General features: G+C 38.7%; 2 protein-coding genes and 1 long non-coding RNA gene across 3 annotated transcripts; 2 read left to right on the top strand and 1 right to left on the bottom strand.

Annotated features, from left to right (window-relative positions):
• Positions 1-2,771: 2,771 nt before the first annotated feature.
• On the bottom strand, positions 2,772-16,965 carry LOC121898679 (protein NLRC3-like). The gene is made up of 12 exons (XM_042414026.1): positions 16,783-16,965; positions 13,935-14,037; positions 13,726-13,842; positions 13,443-13,559; positions 13,220-13,336; positions 10,916-10,994; positions 9,827-10,046; positions 7,762-9,532; positions 7,483-7,656; positions 6,077-6,250; positions 5,939-5,985; positions 2,772-5,109 (listed from the first exon to the last, which is right to left on the bottom strand). Exons 1-12 carry the CDS (start codon positions 16,904-16,906, stop codon positions 4,532-4,534), a joined length of 3,621 nt encoding a protein of 1,206 aa, XP_042269960.1. The 5' UTR covers positions 16,907-16,965; the 3' UTR covers positions 2,772-4,531.
• LOC121898694 lies at positions 9,242-11,243 on the top strand. The gene is made up of 3 exons (XR_006096542.1): positions 9,242-9,280; positions 9,409-9,491; positions 10,953-11,243. It is a non-coding gene; the product is annotated as an uncharacterized LOC121898694 (long non-coding RNA).
• Positions 16,966-17,043: 78 nt separating the features above from the next.
• LOC121898686 (V-type proton ATPase subunit d 1) lies at positions 17,044-25,529 on the top strand. The gene is made up of 8 exons (XM_042414039.1): positions 17,044-17,262; positions 19,305-19,476; positions 20,929-21,107; positions 21,245-21,324; positions 21,675-21,752; positions 22,063-22,239; positions 22,471-22,548; positions 24,204-25,529. Exons 1-8 carry the CDS (start codon positions 17,136-17,138, stop codon positions 24,363-24,365), a joined length of 1,053 nt encoding a protein of 350 aa, XP_042269973.1. The 5' UTR covers positions 17,044-17,135; the 3' UTR covers positions 24,366-25,529.
• The last annotated feature ends 15 nt before the right edge of the window (positions 25,530-25,544 follow it).

Genomic DNA, 25,544 nt, shown 5'->3' with positions numbered 1-25,544 from the left:
GTAGAATCAATAAGGGAGCAGTGGGTGGGGCAGAGGGGGCCATTGCCCCTGTAGCAAGCCTGGAGCCCTCTGCAGCCCCCATAAAATGTAGTGTCTATTATTTGACAAAGAAGATTGTCAAATAATAGACACTTATTTAATTGTTGCGGGTATACCTACCAATTTTTCATTGAGATTCCTTAAATGTGTGAAACAGCACATCTCTGGGTTTTAACAGCTGCTAACTGTCAGCCAGTGTGTAGTCAAACATGATATAGCAGCTTAACCAATTTCTACCAAAAGGAAGAAAGGTGAAGTTGGCATCCTTTAATTAAACAGTTACCAGTTAAACCTGCATTAACTGATTTTTTTGGCCACTTGGGGGCAGCAGAAACAAGTTGTGAACACAACATTGACATATCATCACCTCGTTAGTTAATATATTGAACTTGTTGGCAAACTTAAGCTTATTTCCACATCCAGTAGTTACAGAACCACATTATCATCCATTTGGAGGCATGTTTCTATCCATCTGGCGAATATAAGTCCAACATTCACTCTCTTTGAGCTCTGTTTTTGCTCTCTACCAACTCCTGAGAAAATTAAGAAAGATTCAATTTAAATCTCTCTTTAAACATCAGTTGAGTTTTTACTCTAAACCTAGATTAAATTTTATTCTGTTGCACCAAAACGTTCAATTCAAATTTAAAATGTGATCCAGTATTAACTTTAAACTAACACTTGAGGAAGTTTAACTTTTAAAATGGCTGCCTTTTTGAGATGGATTGAGCAAAATAATCCAGTTCCTCGTAGAAAATTAAGGGACAGACTCAACCCAACTGAGATTTATGATGCTGCTGAATTTTTTTCAAAATACCAGTTCAGCAAGAAAACTGTTATGGAGCTGAGGAGGAAAATTGGACCAACCATCAAACACGACAGTGAAAGAAATGCAGCTGTACCTTCAATGCTCCAAATCCTCATGACCCTTAAGAGAGAGATTTTGAGATTTTATGTCACCGGATGTTTCCAGAGGGTGGGTGGGGACCTATTTGGCCAACACAACTCCACTCTCTGCCGAATTGTCGGCAGGGTATCTAGGGTAATAGCAAGTCTGAAGAACCAGTACATCTGGCTCTCTCTATCAGGGCAAACAGCTGCTGGATTCTACAGTTTTTCTTAAAGGAGGAGAAATTAGAGCTTCTCTCTAGAGCCATCATGAGTAACTTTTTAGCTAGTTAGCAAACAATGTAATGTTTATACAGAGCGTTTATATAGCATATAGAGCGTTAATACAGAGCAGTTGAAAGTTAACGATTGTAACGGTCCCCCCTCCCTCTTTTTTACTTACTAGATCCAGACAGCATGCAAATTTACTTTTTTTTAAATTTATTTAGCCTTATTTATTTATTTAATTTGGGTAAGCAAGTATCTCCATACTGATTAAACTTTATTTCATTTTGGTTTAAATCAATAAACTTGAATTTGCTAAATGGAGATTAGTTTTCAATTGTGCGACAGAGTTCTGCTTAATTTTAAATCTGGATTTACTCAGTTTAAACCTAGTTTTGCTCAACTCTGATTAGAACTAATCTTAGATTAAATTAATCTAATCTAATTGTTGGTGCAACCCAGTCTTAGAAAAACAGCAGACTCTCATATATGAGAAGCTGGAACGAACAAATGTTTGGCATTTTTGCTTGAAAAATGACTGAAACTATTAATCAATTATCCAAATAGTTGCTGATTAATTTTCTTTTGATCAACTAATTGATTAATCAACTAATTGTTGCAGCTAATTTATTGGTTGTTCAGCCACTTGTTGATGTGTGATTTGTGAATGAGTCTGAGCAGAGAATCTGACTTAAAGTGAGCTTAATGAGCTTAAAATAACAACAACATTGTAGGCTTTGTAAGCTATTATATAGGGCTGGGTATCGTTCAAAAACTTTCATTACCAGTACCAGTACCGATACCTTGACTTGACTTCAATACCGGTTCCTGAACGATACTTTCGCTGCAAGGATCCCTTGCTTTGTCCCCCGGTGAGCCGGTTGTGGAGGACAGCTTGAAAAATTTGTTTTCGGGGCTAGGCGAGGCACACGCCTCTAACTTATGATGCTGTACACACTCCGTGTTTTGCCTAGAATGCTGCTCCACTGTGTTTTGGTCACCATCTTCCAGGCTAGTCAGGATAGCATGTACTTGACTCCAACCTCCGACATCACATGTAAACACGGAAGTGGCCGAGCTGTAAGGGAGGCGGCTAACAGTGCTAACAGAGCTAACAGTGCGAACAGGGGTTGCTGTAGGGGTTAGCATCACCGGAGCAACATGGGGGGAATCGGAGTGTGGGTGCTACACTTCCACAACAACGCTGGCCCATCACCGTGGGTCAGGTCGGTGTTATTTGCTGCAACTGCAGTATGCACCACCACTCACCTGCGCACTCCTTAGGTATCGAAATTTGGTACTGAATGTCAAGTCATTTTTCAATACTCAATAGTATCGAAGCAATTTGGTTGGTGCCATGAAAGTATCAAAGTTCAGTACCCAGCCCTTCTATTATACTGTATGTATGTCGATCATATAGACGAGATTTGTCATGTTCATTAATACTTTTTGATGTGAACATAAACTCTTACATCTGTGAATGTTTAGTGTTCAATCTTTGTAGTATTCAGTAATGATCGCTACCTGAATCAGAGTATAAACATTGTAGTACTTTATATATTTCTGTATACTCAGAAAATATATAGGAAACAAGTGTAACTCATGTACATGTGATATATTGTCTCGTTCTGATGTGAACAAAAATCTGTTGTTATAACAGGAAGATACTAAATTTGAAGTTGGTAAAATTGTCCTATACTTTATTCTTTATTTCTTTAGATGACCTGAGTTAATTTAACATATTCCCTGTGAAACAACAGCTTTGTTGATGCCCTCAAAATATTATAGCAAAAATGAGCATATCCTGCTCTCTACTGGCCAAAACAGTATAAAGCACTTTAGTTAAAGGAAAATCACAACTAAAAAAGAAGTTAGATCACCTTTATATGTGATTCTGGACACAGTAAAGTAAATATCTGCAACTGTCATGAAAACAACAACAACAATGGAGACGAAGAGCAGAACATCAACAAGACTTAAGACTTAATTGAAGATTTGTTGATGTAGGTGATGCTTTTTGGAACTAGTGCATTAACAATGAATTAATGACCAGTTGTCAGGAGTTTTTGTTTGAGATACTACAGCTAAATAATTTTGTGATTTCCAGATATAAATTGGAGAATGTGCCCATATCCCAATAAAACCCAATGTTGTTAGATTTGACTGTATGTTATATTAATTAGCACATTACTGTTCAAGGACAACACACACATATACAGTGGTGGTTCAAAGAGAAATATATTATTCCATATATTAATTCTAGTCCAAACAACTCACAGCAATGCGTCATTTTAAAGGAGACATACAATGCACATTTCCAGGTCTATATTTTACAGAGCCCCCCTGGGGTCAGCTGAGAAAAAAAAAAATGTAAATGTAAAATTGGCTTACATTGTACATTTGCAAAGACCATACAAGTTGAAAATGTTTCAGATTGAGCTAAGACTTTGTCTGTAACTGTTATGAATCTGCTTCATAAACATACAGAGACAAGAGGACAAAGGGGAAAGGCTAGAGGAAAAAAAACATGAAGAACTGGAGTTCCTTTTGAGTCTCAGCTGCCACACAAATGCACAGACACACTCCCACAGATACGGTTAGTGTGTCCATTGCTAGCTAATGTACAGTTGGCACGTTGGCTGATACAGTCCAGATAAAGTTGCATAAATGACACAAGGCAAAAATTTGCTTCGCTTTCGTCCGAACAAACCTTTAGTATTCAATCTCTTTGCCACAGTGGTGTTTTGTTTCGAGATGCCTCTTGAGCTTACTCATTGCCACATTAGTTTTTCTTTGCACATGCATTCGCTGTGGGGCAGCTAGCTTCCTCTTTTCACTGAAAGCCTGACACCAAGCAGCTTTAACTGTACAGTCTGCAGTTCTTTTGTCAGGGTGAGGTATATCGTTCCTAGTCCATGTTGAGAGCTGATGTGTGTCAGAATTTCTCTGCACTCTATTACAGAGATAAATCTTTCACCTCACTTGCTCTGACAGATGCTTCAGTGCCACAGTCCATACAACAGCCTGCATAAAGATTTTTTGATACTATGGGTATATTTAAATGCATATTAATGAGACAATATCAGCTAAAGTATAGCTGTTTGGAACAACTGTAAACACAACATGTACAAATCAGTTGTTATCCACCATAGACTGACCCTCACTGTCATCATCTTAGCTGTCGCATAACTGCATATATAACAGTTTTTAATAAGGTAATTAATGGCTTATTTCTTACATTTTGATACATTAAAAAAGTAAGCCCATTTTTTGTGGTGAAACATCATTAAAAATGTACAGAAGATGAAAAAAGGGAAATAAATCTTGTTATACATATATTAGCAAACCCACTGTTGTACATGGGAGGCTACATTGATTCTTAGATTGGTGACAGATAAACAGACGATGGTAACAATTTACAGTCAGACCCAAACTCCAGCGTTCGTTCAAACCCAAATGCAGGGTAGAGGGGTTCGGTGAATGTGGAGTGGAAGGTGTGGAGGTGGATGTGTTTGATAGAAGAGACTGTGGAAGGGAGACTGTAGAAGGACAGAGTGCCTGCAGGCCAGTCCAGATAAACTGCGACTCTGTTAGAGTCATAGGGCGGGGATGTAGATATGTCTGTTGCTGTGTAATTGTGCCAGGCACTGTAACCCTTGTCAGAGCAGAACAGACTCCAGGACTGATCATTCCATCCAAAACAGCAGGCATCACTGTCTCCTCTCCTCTTGATTCCTCGGTATGTCACTCCGATATTAACCCTTCCTCTCCACCGTACCTCCCAGTAACAGCATCCATTCAGACCATCACTACACAGGAGCTGTTTCCACTCATCAAATCTCTCTGGATGATCAGGATATGGCTGCTTCTCTTTTCCCACCATCACTGCTTTGTTGTCTTCAGACAGAATGAGATTTCTGTGGGCTGTGTTTGGGTCCAGTGAAACCTCACAAGCATCTGATGGAGAAAACAAAAACAAGTGGTTTATAATCTAATACACCTTTTCTGTTTGCCAGTAGTTCATTTATTGGTGTTTATTCACTTTGGTCCAAACTAAAATGTCTCAACAAGTATTTGATAGATTGCCATGAAATATGGCACACACATTCATGTTCCCCTCAGGACGAACTCTAAAAACTTTGATGATCTCTTAACTTTTTATCCAGTGTGCTATTAAAGCAAAAACATGTATATTTGTTGAATTTTTGCAAACAAGTATTCAACATGCTTGTGAAACACGAAAAATACTGGCAAAACAACTCTGAACTATATTAGATACTGTATGTGGCTACTGAAGAATAGACAGTTCGCTTCTGAGATGTTTCCAGTGGACATTAAAACAAGCAAGTAAGCCAGAGTGCAGCCAGAAGACGACACAGTTGGATCTTGTGGACATAAGGAGTCATTAACGCATCCCCCTCTTTCACTCTTCACACAGACAGTGAAATACAGGCCTTGTTTTACAATTCATTGATGTGTTGAAGTTTTTGGTACATATGACCGCAATTCTTACAGTGAAACCTATGGCCAATCAGCAAGCATTACATATTTCAAAATAAATTATAAAAATGTTGTCTTCTGTGCATCTTTTGCTTTTGGGTACTGTTACACCCCTAGATACAGTAGGATATGATATAGTATCAATGAGATCACACATCCATGTTAATACTGTGGGCATTGCAACCACACTGAAATCATAACCCAATTCAGGACTATTAGAGGGCTCTGCATGTCTTTATAGAACTAGAGTTACAGTGTATAACCTTGACATTAGAAAACAACTTACACCTAAATGGAGATGGTTTCAACCGACACTCTCCATGATTGTCAAAGCTGTGAAAGAGGTAGAGAAGTGTCAGTGAACAGACATATCAACACAGACGTAATGTATAATGTATCGGTACAATAATATAATCTACTCTACTTGAGAGTGTCCAGTTTCCAGTGTGGGTCCTTGAGTCCAGCAGACAGCAGCTTCACTCCTGTGTCTCCTGGGTGATTGAAACTTAGCTCCAGCTCTCTCAAATGGGAAGGGTTGAAGCTCAGAGCTACAGCCAGAGAAGCACAGCCTTCCTTTGTGACCAGACAGCCTGACAACCTTTGAACACATAGACAAAAGTGTCATGTTAGAGTTACATTTGCATTAGTAAACATTACATTGAAAGATAAGCCTGGGCAGTATCACAATGTTAAGGTATTCAATGGTATTTAGAAATCCTGAAGGTATTATTTTCAATACCGTCAAAAACATGTGCTCCTTTTTCTATTAAACTGACACAGAGATGCTCTATTAACGTGAGGTATTGTGGTGCACAACACTTGCCACCAGAGGTCTTGATATAGGCAAATGAAGGTGCAGGCAGGTAGCCGTTGGGACAGATGAAGCTGTGTACACTATTTTCTGCAAGAAAATTGTGGCAAAGGAGGGTAAGACATCAAACCTCTATTCACACCTCAAAGTGCATCACCCATTAGGTTGGACAGACACTGTGTGCTTTTATTAATCTTGTATATTGTGTTAACTCACACTTTCTACATGGCAACTTTCATGCTCACAACGTACCGATCAATTGACGGGCCACAACGTGATGCTCACACTGAACGTAAGCATGGATCCCCCAGCCACTATTGTGCACTGACAATTTCAAGTAACTTTATTGAAACAAGATGACCGTGCACAACTGGTTTTAGCTGCTGCAAATGTCATAAATGTTTTTTCTTGTTCCTTCCATTAGATGTGCACATTTTTTGTGGAGAAAACAGACATAATATACTATTCCAAGCAAGCTATCACCTTATACCTCGATGAAATGTTGGGAAGGTATTAAAGGCGACTTTAGACTGTGCGACAACAGCGATCATCTTAAATTTATTGCATGTCACACTGTGAGAGACATCGGTAATAAAATCTCGATCACAGACTGTCAGATCAGTTTGAGTCATTTCATGCCACATTCTGATTGGTTTGTTTGGAGATGTGGGTTGTAGCAGCAGTCAGAATGTGTGAATTTGGTCCTAAATTTCTGGCACTGTCAGAAAGACTGACTCTTTACCACAACAGTAAAGTACAACACTGCACATGACTACAAAAATCTGTCAATTACATTCTCTGTCTTACCCTCATTTTGCTCAGTTGTCATAAATCCTTTGTGGTATTTTTGGTTTTATCACCATTACCAAAAAGGAGAGGAAATTATGAAATATCCTCTCCTTCATATCCTTGATATCCAGAGATCAGAACCCCAAAGAGGTCAGATATCCTTGAACAATGTGAGTGGTTGCAACTTGTTATTAATCTATTTAAATGAAATCTATTAAACAAATATGGACCTGAGAATCTTTAATGTACAGCATGGACTTCCAAGTCCAGCCGAGAGCAGCTTTACTCCTGTATCCTTCAGGTCATTGTTGCTCAGATCCACCTCTCTCAGATTAGAGTTCTTGGAGGTGAAAACTGAGGCCAAAGCTTCACAGCTTCTCCATGTAAGCTTACAGCCACTCAGCCTGAAGAAGAAGAAATAAGTTTGAATGTGAAATGTTTCCTTGTTCTCTAACATAGAAATGATCATAATGAACATATTTAATGCCTCCAGTTATCTGTACACCTACAGAGATGTTTTGGAGGCTTTGACCACTGGCAGCAGCCTCAGAAGACCCTCCTCTGAAGCAGAGAATTTCCTCAGGTCAAACACGTCTAGATCTTTTTGTGATGACAGTAAGATGAAGACGAGTGCTGACCACTGAGAAGGAGAGAGTTTGTTATCAGGGAGATTTCCTGATCTCAGGTACTGTTGGATCTCCTCTACCAAAGAATGGTCATTCAGCTCATTCAGACAATGGAAAAGATTGATGCTTCTCTCTGGAGAGGGACTGTCCTTTATCTTCCTCTTGATGTATTGCACAAGCATCTCTTTGACCTGTGGTTTATTTTCTGTCTTTTTCAGCAGGCCTAGTAGGAGAATCTGATTGGTCTCCATTGAAAGGCCCAGGAGGAAGCGGACAAACAGGTCTAGGTGTCCATTTGGACTCTGTAGAGCCTTGTCAACAGCACTCTGATAGAGATGTTTACATTTAGAGGCCAAGCTTCTTTTCAGTAGATCGACACCAGTATCGATGAATGTCTGAAAGACATAGAGTGCTGCCAGAAACTCCTGAACACTCAGATGGACAAAGCAAAATACCTTGTCCTGGCTCAGCCCACGCTCATCTTTGAAGAACTGTGTCAGTAGTCCTGAGTAGACTGAAGCGGTTTTTATGTCAACACCACACTCTTTAAGGTCTTCTTCATAGAAGATCAGGTTTCCTTTCTCCAGCTGGACAAAAGCCAGTTTTCCCAGAGCAAGAATCATCTTCTTGGTCTTTTTGTTCCAGACTGAATATGTTGCAGCTCTGCTGTGATACTTTACATTTCCCTGTTTGGTCTGAACCACCAGGAAGTGGATGTACATCTCAGTCAGGGTCTTGGGCAGCTCTGCTCTCTCTGTGATTTTAAGCATATCCTCCAGAACTGTAGCAATGACCCAGCAGAAGACTGGGATGTGGCACATGATGTGGAGGCTTCGTGATGTCTCAATGTGGGAGATGATGCTGCTGGCCTGCTCCTCATCTCTGAATCTCTTCCTGAAGTACCCCTCCTTCTGCGGATCAGTGAATCCTCTCACCTCTGTCACCACGCCAACACACTCAGGAGGGATCTGACTGGCTGCTGCAGGTCGTGTGGTTATCCACAGGTGAGCAGTGGGAAGCAGTTTTCCCCTGATGAGGTTTGTCAGCAAGACATCCACTGAGGTGGACTCTGTAACATCAGTCACAATCTCATTGTTGTGGAAGTCCAGAGGAAGTCGACACTCATCCAGACCGTCAAAGATGAACACAACCTGGAAATCTTCAAACCTGCAGATTCCTGCTTCTTTGGTTTCAGTAAAGAGGTGATGCAGAAGTTCCACCAAGCTGAAGCTTTTCTCTTTCAGTAAATTCAGCTCTCGGAAAGTGAATGGAAAGATAAACTGTATATTGTGGTTGGCTTTGTCTTCAGCCCAGTCCAGGATGAACTTCTGTGTTAAGACTGTTTTCCCAATGCCAGCCACTCCCTTTGTCATCACGGTTCTGACTGGTTCATCTCTTCCAGGTACAGGTTTAAACATATCCTCACATCTGATTGTTGTTTCTGAATTTAATGGTTTTCGTGATGCTGCTTCTATCTGTCTGACTTCATGTTGATCATTGATTTCTCTACTTCCTCCCTCTGTGATGTAGAGCTCTGTGTAGACCTGCTTCAGAAATGTTGGGTTTCCTGCGTTGGCAGTCCCTTCAAACAAACACTGAAACTTCTTCTTCAGGTTAGACTTTAGTTTATGTTGGCAAACCACAGTCAGAGTTTCTGAGGAAACAAACGATAAAATCAGTCAGTGGATGTTGACCTGATGAATGTATACATTTCTCAACCCTCTGGTTCTGCTCACCGCAAATACATCTTGATTGCCTTAATCTGAAGTAATGACTTTTAATGAACACTAAAGAGTAGTGTTCATGACAAATCTTACTTCAAATGAAGGTAATTCAGGAATTTGACCCCACGTTAACAACTTCATATTTTGATCAAATTATTCAGACATCAGACTAATTAAAGTAGTTAAAATCTGGAGTTCATATATAGTTCTTAAAGGTATCTTACTGCTCTGCAGAGAGTCAGCCAGCTGCTCCTGCTTTATTTTCCTCAGGAAATGCAGAACGATCTTCAGAAAGGCTTCTCTTTTGCTGCTGCTCTGCTCTTCTTCTTCACCACCCATGACTTCATCACCTCCTCTCAACCTCTCTGAGCATTCTGGACTCAGAACTTTCTTGAACTTCTTCAGCTCATTCTTCACAAAAGTCATGATGTTCTCTTCAAGCAGCTAGAAAAGCACAATGTGGTATTTAGACTTTGATTAAAATGATAGAGAAAAAAATGATAGAATTTTTTTTATGATTTATATAATGTTTTCTCGTTAGTTTAGGGGGTTTGGAGGTTCTAATGCTAAAATGAAAATAATTGGTGAAACTAAGCTCCTTTTTATAGTAGACCTAGATAGCTGAAAAGGAAGGAATACAATAGAATAGCATAAATATTGTATTCTATTAAATGCTTTTTCAGCATTCAGGGATAACATTACCGTTGGATGCTGAAGGGTAGCAGCTTTGGACATTGCATGAAAGAGCCTTCTCATGTTGTTTGAGGAACCTTTTATACCTTTAACAAATCTTATTTGGTCGAGGTGAATCAAAGACGGAACCACTTTATCAAAGGTGTAATGTGATTATCCTAGCAAACAACAAGTGGTTCCCCCAGTTTACTTGATTATGACCAGTTTGGTCATAATCAAGTAAAGTGGGGGAACCACTGTTGTTTATCAGCTGTTAAAGACTGCACATTACACCTGCCTCCTTGTGTGACACTTGCAGTTGATGTCTCGACTATTACATAAAGTGTATCACCTGCAGCTCAGCAAATACATGTACAGTAACCAACATCATGTGACATCAAGTTGTGAGCAAACAGGTTTGAATGAGAGGTGCTTTCCAGAGGGTTTGAGAAAGAGGAAAACATTTCCAAGACTAATGCAGAAAGTTCAGTTGTCTTAGAATTTTTACAATGTTAATTTTGAGTGTGTTTAAATCTGTAATAAATTCAGACAGAAATAAACAACATTCATTTTCACTAATGCACATACAAATTAATTGTTTGCACTGTATGATGTAAAAAGCGCTGGTGTACTTTACATACCATGAATATTGAGTCCAAGTTTGTTTGATGCTTCCAGGCAGGCCGACCACTGAGAACTTCGGACCTCTTTCGGTGATGTCTGTGGACCCAGAAAATGTGAAGTCATTTAAGACTTGCTTTTTCTCTCCAAAAGAGAGGTGGGTCCCCACAATACGTAAAAACAACGTATGTCCCCACAACAGGAGTAATACAAGTATTTACACACACACAACAAACTCACTATGGTATGAGAACATTTAATTGACTTACATCATCCTTCCCTGGAGGCTTAACCTTACTTTAACTGTAATTGTTACATGCCAATGTTTTACCAAGTCTTAAAGGACTCGTTCACAATTTTTCAAGTCTGTCTTAAAACAACAGTCAAATGATTAAATGACCTTTGAAACATGTTTTTCTTGCTGTAATCATTCCTCCTGTTCACACTGACCATTAGAAGATCCCTTCATAATGAGTGATGGGGGCTAAAATCCACAAAAAAAAATCCTCCTTCAGTGCAAAAATGTATTTAAAGGTTTATCTGAAGCTCCAAATGAGTAAAATCAAGTAGATATCTTTCAACGTCACAGTCTTTTTAGTGCCAAAGTCCCTCTTTTTGTTATCATTCTTCCACCGCAGCTCAACAGGGAAACACTGTCCGAGGAAACCCAAAGAGGGAATTTGATGCTAAAAATGTGGCAGATATCCACTTGATATGACTAACTTAGACTGCTGAAGCCTCATATAAGCTTCAGGTAAACTTTTAAAAACACAGTCAAATTATGGTGACTCATCTTGTGTGTGGACACACTGTGGATTTTGGCCTCCATCATTTACAAAGCACATTTGAAGGGGATCTTTTAATAGCCAGTGTGAACAGGAGGAATAATTACAGCAAGGAAAACCTCTTTCACTGTTCATATGGACACCTGACTGTTGTTTTAACACAGACTTGAAAAGTCGTGAACCTGTCCTTTTTTCTCCAAATACAAGATGAGTCCCCATAATTTGACTTTGTGTAAACAGATTAGTATACACACAGACTATGATGATGTGAATGTGATGTCTTGAGGGGAAAATGAGTTTAGTAGACATTTTCGAAGTCACTGATTTCAGTTTAGAATAATTGCCACCTTCATTCTAACTGCACTGAGAAATAACATCTCATTGTCATAATGAATCCATCCATTGTTTACGGTATACCTGCTTATCGTTTGAGGTAGTTGGAGCTGAGCCCAGTTCACAACTACAGCACTTTAGAGTAACAACCTAACGTTGTGGAAGGAAAACCACGCAGGTACAGGAAGAATATGCAAACTCCATACAGGGAGTCACCAGCTGGTCAGTTGTTACAATCAGGCAAAGTCTTAATTATGCTTTATAATTACACTTTTACAGATTAATTTCCTTCCCAAAAATAGCAGCTTAGAGAATAGACCAGTTTCAGTAAAATGTTGTCCAACAGGTATGTGCCAGTAAGTGCCATCCAAAAACATACACACCTGTTTAATGAATGACTGGCATTTCTTTTTCCAGGCAGTTCATTTCCTTGAAGTCACATGAGTTAGATAAAATATACTTCTGCTCTAAGCTCTCATGTTTTTAAATCTTACCCAAAGCCAAACCTTGAACTTGGTGTTCACTTTCGGACCGGTCACTAAAAATACTGTAACTTTGACAGATAAAAACCTAAACACACCAAAAACATACACTCATATATGTACATACATGCGCACTTTATTAGGTACACCTGTGCAATCAAATGCAATCCAGTACAACAGCTTTGCCATAAATTCTGCTTTTATGAAGCTTCTACATTTTCAGTTTTTGTTGACATTGTCTGAAGGGTGACAATTCTACTTTATGTTTATTATTGAGGTCGTAGTGGGTGGTGGTGGTGTACTGGAGTGCATTATATTGAAAGGGGTTCCTAATATTTTGTACACTTCAGGGGGCAAAATATTACCCACTTCTCAAGCCTTTCAATTAAAATGTTATGGTCAATGGTATAAAACGCTGCATTCACAGCTAATAATACCAGGATGGAAACTAGATGGAAGACTGGATTTCGACCCCCATCACTTTAATTGTAAGTGCATTATGAAGGGATCTCTGCATTGCTAGTATGAACCGGAGGAATGACTACAGCATGAAAAATATGTGTTAATGTTTGTTTGGGCACCTCACTGTTGTTTTAGGACAGACTTGAAAAACTATGAACCTAATCTAATTTCTGACTTGAGTTCAGCTGTGATCTCTTGCTCTCTAAGTGCAGGTCAACGGATTCCTACAATGACTAATAATAAAAACCCTTTAAATTCTTACTTTGGCTCAGCAATTTGTCCTCTCTCCTTGAATTCAATGGGTTCATGTCTAGACTTGTCACTTTTCATGGAGAGACAGCTTGGTACAGGTGAGTCTGGTCTGTCCTGCTTCACTGGGCTTCAACACAACATAAACAATCATCAAGGTTATGAATAAAAATTGCATTAAAGCAAATGTCATTGGGGTTTATACAATAATATACTTATTTGCTTTAAATTCTCACCTTGGCTCTACAATCTGCCCTCCATCCTTGAACTCAATGGGTTCACGTTTAGACTGGTCACTTTTCATGGACACACAGCTTGGTACAGGTGAGTCTGGTGTCTTCTGACTCACTTGGCTTCAACACAACATAAACAATCAACATTCAAATTTCACGACATGAATCAAAATTTAATAAAAGCAAATGTCAAAATTCATATTTTAGCTCTGCTGTAATCTCTAAACCTCTAACTGCAGGTCAGCAGACTCATATAATAACACACTCATGTGCTTTAAATTCTCACCTTGGCTCCACAATCTGCGCTCCCTGCTTGAACTCAATGGGTTCACGTTTAGACTGGTCGCTTGTCATGGACACACAGCTGGGTACAGATGAGTCTGGTCTCTTCTGCTTCACTGGGCTTTAACACAACAAAAACCGTAGAAGCTGATTTCAGAGTTGAACTCTGAGATAGTGAACAGTAATTGACAATCAGAAAGATGTTTATCTTACCCCATAGCTTCAGTCTGGCTGTCATATTGCCCAGACAGATCGGCTTTAGAGGTAAAGACCCCGTCCTCTGTCTCCTCAGACACACTCATAGTAGAGTGTTCACCTTTACAGAAACAAGCCTGAATGATTTGTCATGGTAAGGACTCCATTAAACCTCAGTGGATGTGATCACCCGTATCAGAAGTCACACACACATCAAGTATACAAAACACTGAAACACCTGCTTTTTAACAGCGAGCTTGATGAAACCAAGTGTATCTTTGTATTCATATGATATTGTTGACTTTTGCTTATTTGTATTATTAGTACATAAAGTACACTTCAGTCAACCTCATCCAAGCTGTCTGACCAGTTCTGAAACTTCTTTTCAAACAGAAAAGTTGGTGCTGATTCTACCTGAGTAAAGTAAGGAAGGTGAATAAATAATTTTTAAATCATTAATCTCAAACTATGAGACAAATGTTGGAAATATATTCATATCTTCAGCATGAACCAAATAGAAAATATCAGTACCATCACAATATTTCTGTCTAAAGTCTAAAACAGTTCATCATACATTTATAATTTTTCCAGTATTGTTCTTACCTGTCACACTCACATCCAGATCATATTAAAAATACTGTAAAAAAGCATAAAAACTGACAATACTCATCGTTCTCCCTCCTTATCCCTGATTATCTGTGTACATCTGAATTCTTTGTTATATGCTCCTAACTTTAGTTTCAATTTCACAAACCAATCCAATTTGAGGCAAAGGCCAAAATATCAGATCACAAGATGTTGTTCTACATTTTCTCCACTAGATGGTGGTAAATTACCTCATCTGATTACTCTAACCTCAAACATACAGCAAATGTTAGACGCCAAAGCCCAAACTTTGACCTATAGTAGTCCTAAAGGTCATGAAACCTATAAGCAATGACGTCCAGCATGAAGACACAATTTCAAAGGTTAGAAGAGGTTTTGGTTTTCATATGAGAAATTTCTGTTTTTGTCTGTGCTCCTCTTACTGGTTTGAAGTGGGCTCAGTTGGAAAAAGGTGATGTCACATGCTGTGAATCAATTCATACCACACCCACACAGTCTTGATGAGGGTTAAACTCCTAATTAATGATAACTAAAAATATTGTTTCACCCAAAGCTTTAACTTTATTGTTGCTTATTTAGTCACAAATGTTGAATGTTATAGATAAATAATTTAATTTAATATTTTAACCCTGACCAAACCTTAACACCAAAACCAAGTGTCATTCCTAAAGTGGGTCAAATGATCAATACCGAGACAAAACATTCTGCCCTCATTGATATAAATGTGGTCAAAATATTGAAAACACCACTGAAATGGTGACCTCTTTCAAATAGTTTCAGTAAAAACTGAACATTATTACTGTGCTGAAATTAGGAGTTATTACACTACATCAGTTTGATGTAAGTGTATCCTTAATAAACTGGAAACAGAGTGTACATCAAATATTAATTGCTCAAATATCACTCAAAACTGTCATTAATGTTAACGTTTATCTAAGCTTCATTCATAGATTACTTCACTTCCAAAAATAGTAATTTAACCTGTGTAGAAAATAGATTTGTTCCAAAACAATGCTGACTGTCAATAACCTTGCAGTCAAAAAACAATAAACACCTGTTTAATGACTGATTTACTCTCTGTGATCCAAATTCAGTATGATTTGTAATTCCTTTGCAAATGCAGATTTTATATAATGAATTGAGTCAAAATACTGGCCTCTAACTGCTGTTTAAATCAAACAATAATAAACTCACGTTTTTAATTCTTAGCATTGCTCATTCTTGAACTCAACAGGCTCACATTTAGATTTGCATATCTTCTCTTTGCAGTGACATTTTCTTGAAGTCACATTAGTAAAATAAATGTAACTTGCTGCAGTTCATATTCAGTTTTTTTTCAAAGAGGGTTTTGCAAATTTAAATTCCAGGTTTTCAAATGATATAAAGTGAATTCAACAATTCTGACTCAGCTATGATCACTTGACCTTGAAGAGAGTACAAATATAATTGGGGTGAAGAGGGCGGCTGAATCTCCCTATATCTTAAAAAAGGCCTTATTTATGTCTTTGTGTATTCCCATGACACTGAAAAATGTATGAGAGTGTCCCATATTTATACTGTATATAGGGAAAAAATGAGTTAAAAGATTGTAAATTGTCAACCTACTTTCGAATTTTTGGAAAGTACTATGTTCATTCATGCCACTTTCAGTAATTGTGCTGAAGCCTCATACAAGCTTCAGATAAACTTTTAAATGCACAAACTGACTGTGGACACCAGGGCTGGTTCTGACTATGCTGGGGTCGTCAGCGAGATTTTAGAATGGAGCCCCCAAAACCGTGCAACAATGGCACCTCCAGCCCAGACAAAGTTCTCCCAGTCCTCTGGGCAAAAAGGCAAGTGGGTGTCAAGAAAAAAACAAAAGAAAAACATGTCCCACTCACTTAGTGCCCCCTCCCTTATCTGCTGCCATAGCCCTTTGGTTCCCAAATTTTTTGGCTTGTGACCCCATAAAATAAAACAAAGTCTACCTGGGACCCCTCATCACACGCTGCATTTTAATGAAAGAGGATTTATTTTGTTTAATTTTAATACCTTTTAGAGGCTTAATTAGATAAAATACAGTAATTCACAATACATAAAGCAAAAGTTAGAGGAAAGCATGAGAAAATAATAATAATAATAATAATTTTATGTGTCAGATACATGTTTTTTTTCTGTTGTCCTATTCTGTCCTATCATTTTGCAAACCCTTAGATTAATCCATCAACCCCTTGTGGTGGTCCCGACTCCCATGTTGAGAACTACTGCTGTAGGCTACCTTCAATGTAGTTTATGCCACAGCCGCCCCTGGTGGACACACTGAGGATTATGAAGGGGATCTTTACAGCCAGTATGAACAGGAGGAATGATAACAGCGAAGAAAAACCTCTTTCAGTGTTCATATGGACATCTGACTGCTGTTTTAAGACACACTTGAAAAATTGTGAACGTGTCCTTTAACCCTAAAACCAAGTGTACACACACCCACACACACGCACACACAAACGCACGCACGCACACACACACAGCAGATGACTGATCAGATGACGGTCACATGGTTCAGTCAGCTGACGCTAACCAGCCGGACGGACGGTTCTCCTGCGGTAGAGAAGGATCTGACGGTCGGACAGGATGCCTTTCTCCGAGCTGTATTTTAACGTCGATAACGGCTACCTGGAGGGGCTGGTCAGGGGCTTTAAAGCGGGGATACTGTCCCAAGCGGATTATCTAAATCTTGTTCAATGCGAGACCCTAGAAGGTGAGTTGGAAACAGAAGATAGCTAACGGCTAATAGCGGCTAGCTGCACCAATGCTAGCTGTCATTCTGAGCCACTTAGCTCGGCTCATATTAACAATAATATCCCTTTTTATTGCACAAGCCATCGCTCCATTTTGAATTATTGTCACCCAGTGCCTGTCATTAATTTCTATATCGCCACTTTATTCAAATTCAAGGAGAAATACCATTCACCTCTGAACCTTAGGTAGCTTAGCTAAATAGCATAGTGCTGACAAGCTAGGCAAAGAGCGTTCATTTTATGTAGCTACTGATCAATAATTGGATTTTAGAGGAAGTGAAATTGCTTGAGATTTTACGCTGTTGCGTTACACACTGCAGCTTTGCCATGATGACATATTTAGCTCTACTGCATTGACACTCCTTCAGTTTTAGTATGGTAATTAACGATTTAACGGACTGCTAATGACCGTTTTGTGATAACCCTCCATGTAACTTAACTGATATTTTATTGCAATAAACGCGACTTGTTTTCTTCAGACATTTAATTTGAGTTAAAGGACGGGTTCACAATTTTTCAAGGGTGTCTTTAAACAAAAGTCAGGTGTCCATATGAACAGTGAAAGTGGTTTTTCCTCACTGTAACCATTCCTCCTGTTCATAGCTAAGCAGAAATATGACATGGGTTAAGGGTCTGTAAAAGATCACATAAATAACTTCACATTCACAATTTCCACATTTATTATTGATAAAATAATGGCATCAAAACCGCAAAACATTACTTGCTTGGCAGAGTTGTTTTGTTGTTTCTGTTGTTGTTTGTTTGCTTGTTTGGAGGTTGGAGGGGCTTGTTATATGCCGTGTTTGCACCTGTTACGTCTCTCTGGATCAGTTTTGTATCTCTTTATTTATACAATAAATGATTGATCACAAAAAATTATACTTCACACTGTTGTGGACCATTTTCAAAAACATATTTTAGTACTTTACCATCTTTATTTTACTACTCTCTGGGTGGTTTTATTAATTTCTGTGCAGCATCAAAATCAGAAAGTGAAAGATAACACAATCCATCACAATGAAAATTCTCTTCAGTTAGATATTGTGTCATGAACATACAGACACATGGACTTACAAGACACCACAATACATTTGTGGCAGTGAAACATTTGTCAAACAGACAAGAACAAAACTTCCTACATTACACTGCAAACAAAGACCTTTGTCTTCTGTACAAAACAGATAAAATCAGCCACATTAAAGCTTCCCTTCCTGAAACACAGCCCAAGTTTTTTATAATCATTCATTCGGAAAAATTCATCAGAAATGAGACACTTTACTAAATAGTGTAGCCTTTAAATCATCATGTAATGAGCAATAAAACATGAAATGGACTTCGTCCTCAGTCTTACCTAAATCACTAGTGTTAGTTTTATGTTTTGTATTTTTGCAGTTGGAAGTGCAGATTCATATAAAAAGCCTGTTCAAACACACACACACAGACAAAAAACTTAACAAATTGCTTTCATACCATAGTAAATTTAAAACCAGTGGCTGTCAGTATTAAACCTTCTGAAGAGATGTTATTCTATTTTAAAGAAAAACATGAACAGAAGGGATTAAAGTCAATGGTGGGACAGCATGGACCTCCTAAGTATTATGTGGTATTATTAGGTGAAAAGTAGCACTTTGTTTCACATAGACAGCCTAGACAACGTCTGTCTACAGTCTTCACCAAGTTAACAGTGGGGTTGGCAGCGACTGGGACTGCAGAATTGGACATTACAAATTGGGAAAGAAGTGAAACCACCCAAAAAAAGACTGCAGCTTGTTTTGGAGAATAAGAAGTGTACATGATGTAGAATATTGGGTAAAACACAGCAATAAGGCCCTTCAGAGTCATTCTCTGATACACAAGTCTGTTGACGAGTAGGATGAGCAGCGTTCTTTACTTGTCTTGCATCTTAATTTTATGTTTCTTCCATGCAAACACTTAGTAACACTTATGAGAATGAGGCTCTCTAATCGTCTACACTTTCTCTGTTTGTATTTCTCCTCTGTAGACCTGAAGCTCCACCTGCAGAGCACAGACTATGGCAGCTTCCTGGCGAACGAGGCATCTCCTCTCACCGTGTCCGTCATTGACGACAAGCTGAAGGAGAAGATGGTGGTGGAGTTTCGCCACATGAGGAACCAGTCCTATGAGCCGCTGGCCAGCTTCATGGATTTCATCACGTAAGCAAAAAAAACGCCGTCTTAAAATAAGTTCTAACTTCTCGAACCATGACTCTCCCTGTTAATTTTCTTGTATGTAGCTTTAAAGTTGCAATAAATTCTTTTTCTGTACTGAGCAAAAAAAATACAACATATTTTGTTTTATGCTACTTGTTCCAACTTCATTGAAGCTCTGTGATGCTTAGTCAGAGAAATGAAGAAAGTACGGATGTTTTTGGCATATTTTAACGCATTAAATGCACGCTGCACATACTTAACACTCATGATCAGCCATTTTTCAAAGCATACCATAAGTTTTCCGGTTGTTTTCTTACCCACGAGACAAATAAGTACATGATGAAGTCAGCTTGGATATAGTTGAAACTTGTTTGAAGTAGCAGTGAATATTCAGTCTGCTTTTTTCTTTGTCAAACTTATATTGTCATGTGATGCTGCAGCTGAAAGCGTGGACTGTTGTAGAAACTCATTGGTGCATTCAAATATACTCTGACATCTAAAAATGAGAGAGAATAAAAAGAACAGTCATCTACTGTAAATGCATTGATGAGGTACGTTGCCGGGAAAAAAAACAAACCCAGAACACAAAAAGTACACATGAAGATATTCTTGGTTTAAAGATATTGCTGTCCAGTAGTCCTTAAATCAGATCACATCAAGTTTGATAATCAGGTTCAGCAAAAATAGATTGTGCTGAAATAGACAATTAGAAAAAATCTGCTGTGGTTTGTGTTTCTTTACAAGACATCTGCAGACTGCTGCTAGCTAGCGTTAGCTACCCAGCAGGTAGGACAATTTGTACAGAGTAGCGTCTGGAAACTGTTCAGTTCCTGTCCAGCGCCTCACCTCTCCTAACCAGAGATGATACCTCATCAGCTAACACAAACTGAGGAGCACAGATCAGTGTGTGGAGTCCACGAGTCCCGTAAACTGCAGCAGGTGAACCTAATCACCTCACAGTTTACAGGGCTGACGTGACTCAAACAGTTTATGTAGCAGCTAGTTACTTTTTCACTAAAAATAATCTTTTTGTGCATGTTGTAATAACTCAACTTTACAACTTAGACGTTTCACACATAGTGCAAAAACAAAAAAATTGAATTAATCAAAGTAATTCCAGATGTTGCCAAAGCCCTACATTACAGTGAAGTTGATTAAATGTTCATATATTTCTTATTTCTGGCAAAGTTCATGTTTCAGCAGGTTGATTTTTCTTTCTACTTTTTCTACATTTAAAATGATAAGTTATGCTTTAAAAACAGTCAGCAGTAAAGGAAAATATAATGTGTATATGTACTATTAATGGGTTAAATGATGCTCTAGAACCTAAACAATCATTTAAACAAAAAACAAAAAGAGGAAATGGTCAAATTAGTGACAGACAGATCGCATAGAGATAAACTGACTTCTTCTCTTTGTAATGACAACTTCTCCCCTCCTACCCGCTGACCTCAGGTACAGCTATATGATCGATAACGTCATCCTGCTGATCACGGGCACCCTGCACCAGCGGGCCATCTCTGAACTGGTGCCAAAGTGCCACCCGCTGGGCAGCTTCGAGCAGATGGAGGCGGTCAACATCGCTCAGACTCCCGCCGAGCTCTACAACGCCATTCTGGTGGACACACCCCTTGGTATGTACCTCTAAATAAACTGCAGTTTAAACCAAAGAGGATGTGAACACTAAATAGTAATGAGTCTTACTGAACAGGAGATGGTGCCAAATGTTACTTTCTGTTGGTTTGATGTAGATTGTGTCTTTTGTTTGCAGCTGCATTCTTCCAGGACTGTATATCTGAACAGGACTTGGATGAAATGAACATTGAAATCATTCGTAACACACTTTACAAGGTAAAACATATTAAAATCATGATCATACTCTTGAAATGTGCATTAAAAAGGAAGTGTTTACAGGATAAACTAAAACGACAGCAAGAGATACAACAAAGTAAATTTAATGAAGAGAAAAGAAGCAAATAGATTAAAAATGATAAAAGATGAACTTTTATCAAACATTTTGTTGAAAGTTATAAGACAATATACAGTGAGATGATTTGTTTTACTTTACAATTTGATATGTCATTTAATTAATAGTCTTTCTTAAACTAATAATATTTTAATCAAGACCTGAGATGATTTTGTTTATGTGTTTTGTTTATTTATTGGTTGCCTAAAAGACATTTTGATCCATGTCCTCTCAGGCTTATCTGGAGGCTTTCTATAAGTTCTGCTCCAACCTGGGAGGAACCACGGCTGACACCATGTGTCCTATTCTGGAGGTGAGTCTGTGCTGTTTTACACACACACACACACACACACACACACACACACACGTAATTTGTGTAATGTTATGTAATGTTTGTTGTAACAACAACAAACATTACATAAACTGTTGACAAAGTATGGTTCATTATATTGGAGCACTATTGTACTTAAAATGGGTTTAGTGAGGTAAGTGTGAGCTTGAAAAGGTCTTTCACATCGACTCTTTCGTGTTAATATAAATGAGCTCAGTGTTTGTGGCCGTTGATTAAAATATCAGCTCCGTCACTTGATGTTTCTCCGTTGACCTTCCCGTCTCTGCTCTAGTTCGAGGCCGACAGAAGAGCCTTCATCATCACCATCAACTCGTTTGGCACAGAGCTGTCTAAGGAGGACCGTGCCAAGCTCTTCCCCCACTGCGGCAAGCTTTACCCAGAAGGCCTTGCTCAGCTGGCCCGGGCTGATGACTACGAGCAGGTCAAGGCTGTGGCTGATTATTATCCTGTAAGTCCAAATGCAAGTGAACTGTTTATGTGTGTATATTAATATAATTCAAATGTTATTAACTTGTCTCTTGAGATTGTTTGATGCTTTTCAGTCTAAATGTCTTTTGTCCAGTTTGTCGCTTTTTGTGTCTGTTACTGTTTTTGTGAAACACTTTCAATAAGTTCAACTTGCAGTTTATTATTCAGCTTCCTGTCAGTGTCTGAACCTGTTTGCTTATGTCATCCTCAGGAATATAAACTGCTGTTTGAAGGTGCCGGCAGCAACCCGGGAGACAAAACACTGGAGGATCGCTTCTTCGAGCACGAGGTGACACACACACAGCCAAGCAGAGAAGCTTACTTACGTATATGGTTGGCTTTTACAGTTACTTGAACACTACTCGAACTTGCTGCTTTAACACAGTTTGCAGGGAATGTTATTTAAAGGGCGTGAAGGTGTTTTATAACATTTAAATTGTTCAATTCAGAAAATAGTTCCCAAAAGTCAATAAGTAGCCCAGCGGCATCATGCAGCGTCGCTCACCTGATGCACTGCGTTAATGGAAGTAATAGTGAAGGTACAGTCAGCCAGGACGTGCCGACCCAGGGAGTGAATCTGACAGAACAGCTGCTTTCCAGGATGAGACTGGGCAGACATGACTGTGCCGTATCCTGATGTGTTGATGCGCTTTAACGTTACTGTCTATCAGCCCTGAATATCAAGTGAAGCTCTGCATTCAGCAGTGGTCCAAAGTGTTGTGTTTACTGCCCCAGAGGATGAATAAATCACTTGTTTGTGTCCGTAGCCATCGCTCCAAAAGTGTCCATGAAGGCTTGTTAACGTTACCATTTACATGACAGCTAGGAGGCTAAATTAGAAACACAAGTCTCCAACTACAGTTCAGAGCCGCAGTTCTGGCAAAGCAACAGTGCAAAAGCCACTCGGAACTGATAAACAGTGAATGGAAAACACGACTTGTTACATTTTCCATCACATCTGTTCTATTTCAGATCCATCTGTATATAATCTTTCAAGTACTGTTAGTATATACTAATGTAAATTATTCATGCATCAATGAACACTTAATTCTCACAATCATACACCTAACTACCTTAGCAATATCCACCTGACTTACACTAATGTACAGTGTATTATAGCGTATTAATGTCATTGAAGAGTGTTTACTCAGCAAATAGTATATTGTAGTTATGGTGATATCTCTAGTCTGTTCTGTTTTTATTTGTTTATTTTTTTATATTTGAGTCAGTCTATTTAGTTATTGTACATAATTTAGCCTTTAATTGTATTTGTTTCTTTTACCTACTTCATTGTTTTTTTATTGTGATTTATGTTTAGCGGCTGCTGTAACTTTGTCATTTTCCTTTAGGATTAATAACTCTATACTCTACAGTTTTTAGCTATCTTAAAGCTGTAAGCTAAAACCCAAAGATCAACTCATCAAAATCTGATCCGTCTCAATGTGAGGAAGAGAGCAGATCATGATCTTGCAAAGTGTTCGGACAGATCTTCACCAATCTGCTTTTACAGGGGCTCTTTTTTTTCTTAATGACATGTCTCGGTACGATTATACATGCTCACATTTCAAAATTAACAGGTTCTGTTAGTTTCATCCTCTAGGTGGCGCATTGAGCCAGACTTTTATTAAATTTATTACTTCTGCTGGCACATATGTGTTTAACTTTTGATAAAATTACTAGTATTGTTTTATTCTGAGGCCAGTGATGATACGTCTTCTGTTTAAAATCATTTGGGTGTTCTTTAGGTTACTCTTTAATCATGACAATAATAATAATAATCCAAAAATGGAGAAAAATATTCAAGATGATCATTTTTGCAATAAACGTGTTGCCCTATAAAGTAATGAGTGTTTTTGTCATTACCGGTGTTGTGATGTTTGTACACTCATCAGTCTCTTCTTATATCTTTTCCTTCTTCTTCCTCCTCCTCCTCCTCGCCTGCAGGTGAAGCTGAACAAGCTGGCCTTCCTCAACCAGTTCCACTTCAGTGTTTTCTACGCCTACGTCAAGCTGAAGGAGCAGGAGTGCAGGAACATCGTCTGGATCGCCGAGTGCATCGCCCAGCGGCACCGCGCCAAGATCGACAACTACATTCCTATCTTTTAAACCCCCCCCCCCACCCCACCACCGCCTTCTCCTTCATCCCATCGGCATTTCATTCAGTCCTACATCTTGAACAGTGTCTCCAATCCCACCTCGGTGTTAAAGATCCTGACGCCTCGATGCTAAATTTCTTCCATTCTTTACTCGGTGGTGTAAATTGGTTCTCGACACCTGAGTTGGTTGTTGTAAAGCAAGTTCCAGTCAGGCTCATTATTGCTTACAAAGTGTAAAACATAACCAACTTTAAGTTTTTAACTCAAAGAAAAGAATGATATAAATCTGGTGCAAGAAAGGTGGCTGGGGCATGTTGTAACCAGCTCCCCAGGTAAGCTGTGGTATCAACTCATTTGACTTTCAAAACACTTAACTCCTATTGTCTAAACGTTCTCAGGCTCAGTGTGTTGTGTTTTGAAGCACACCCTGTCCGCCTGACACATCAGCTGGTAAAATAAACCAGAAGAAGAGTTTGCAACAGCAAAGCCTTGGAGTGGGTGAAGCTTAAATTCATTTTTCCCCTGAACTTCCAGCACATAAACACTAATCACCTTTTTGAGATTATGTTCATCTCCAGGCGAATGAAACAGTTAAAGGTCCAGTATATTTATTTCTGGATTTATCATGTATCAAAATCATTTAAAAAGACAAAAATTAACGTCCCAACTCTGACCCTCAGATTGTCCAACTCCAAATGGACATGAAAACATTCCTCTGCTCAGTACCAGAACCACCAGGCTCTATATAACCTGTATTTATTTTTGTTTTAGTGCTAGGTTTTGTCAGCATGTCTGGTTGTTACTGTGGTTTTCCCCAAAAACTAACGAGTGAGATGTGTGTGAGCCCCGCCCGATTTGTTGTCTTAACTAGATTGTTGTCGGATATTAAAAATACAATCCAGCTGAACAGGAGTTTTCTGTCCGTCACTGCTCCTGTTTGATCTCTGGAATGAGGCAAAATATTGTGAGTATATGACAGACGTAATGTTTAAACTATAAAAAGATATATAGATATTTAAAGATGACTATATGATTTTGTTTTTCTCATGCTGTACAAATTGATTTGTTGCTGTTTTGATCTGTTTCTTACTTGTGAAATGTGTATTGTAAATGTGAAAAAAATAAACAGACTAAACTGCACTGATGCAGCTCTGGAGAAACTAAAAAATGGCTTTGAAATGATCATTTT

Source organism: Thunnus maccoyii, chromosome 1 (assembly GCF_910596095.1).
Source record: "Thunnus maccoyii chromosome 1, fThuMac1.1, whole genome shotgun sequence".
NCBI lineage: Eukaryota > Metazoa > Chordata > Actinopteri > Scombriformes > Scombridae > Thunnus > Thunnus maccoyii.
This window is presented reverse-complemented; position numbering and strand designations above follow the sequence as displayed.

Bases quoted from the DNA above. Each gene is read 5' to 3' on its own strand.
- LOC121898686 (XM_042414039.1), top strand. From the start codon at position 17,136: ATGCCTTTCTCCGAGCTGTATTTTAACGTCGATAACGGCTACCTGGAG. The intron at 17,263-19,304 runs GTGAGTTGGAAA...TCTCCTCTGTAG, and splicing joins TCAATGCGAGACCCTAGAAG to ACCTGAAGCTCCACCTGCAG. The intron at 22,240-22,470 runs GTAAGTCCAAAT...TGTCATCCTCAG, and splicing joins CTGTGGCTGATTATTATCCT to GAATATAAACTGCTGTTTGA.
- LOC121898679 (XM_042414026.1), bottom strand. From the start codon at position 16,906: ATGAACACTGAAAGAGGTTTTTCTTCGCTGTTATCATTCCTCCTGTTC. The intron at 9,533-9,826 runs GTAAGATACCTT...TTGTTTCCTCAG, and splicing joins GGCTGACTCTCTGCAGAGCA to AAACTCTGACTGTGGTTTGC. The intron at 7,657-7,761 runs GTAGGTGTACAG...CTTCTTCTTCAG, and splicing joins AAAGCCTCCAAAACATCTCT to GCTGAGTGGCTGTAAGCTTA.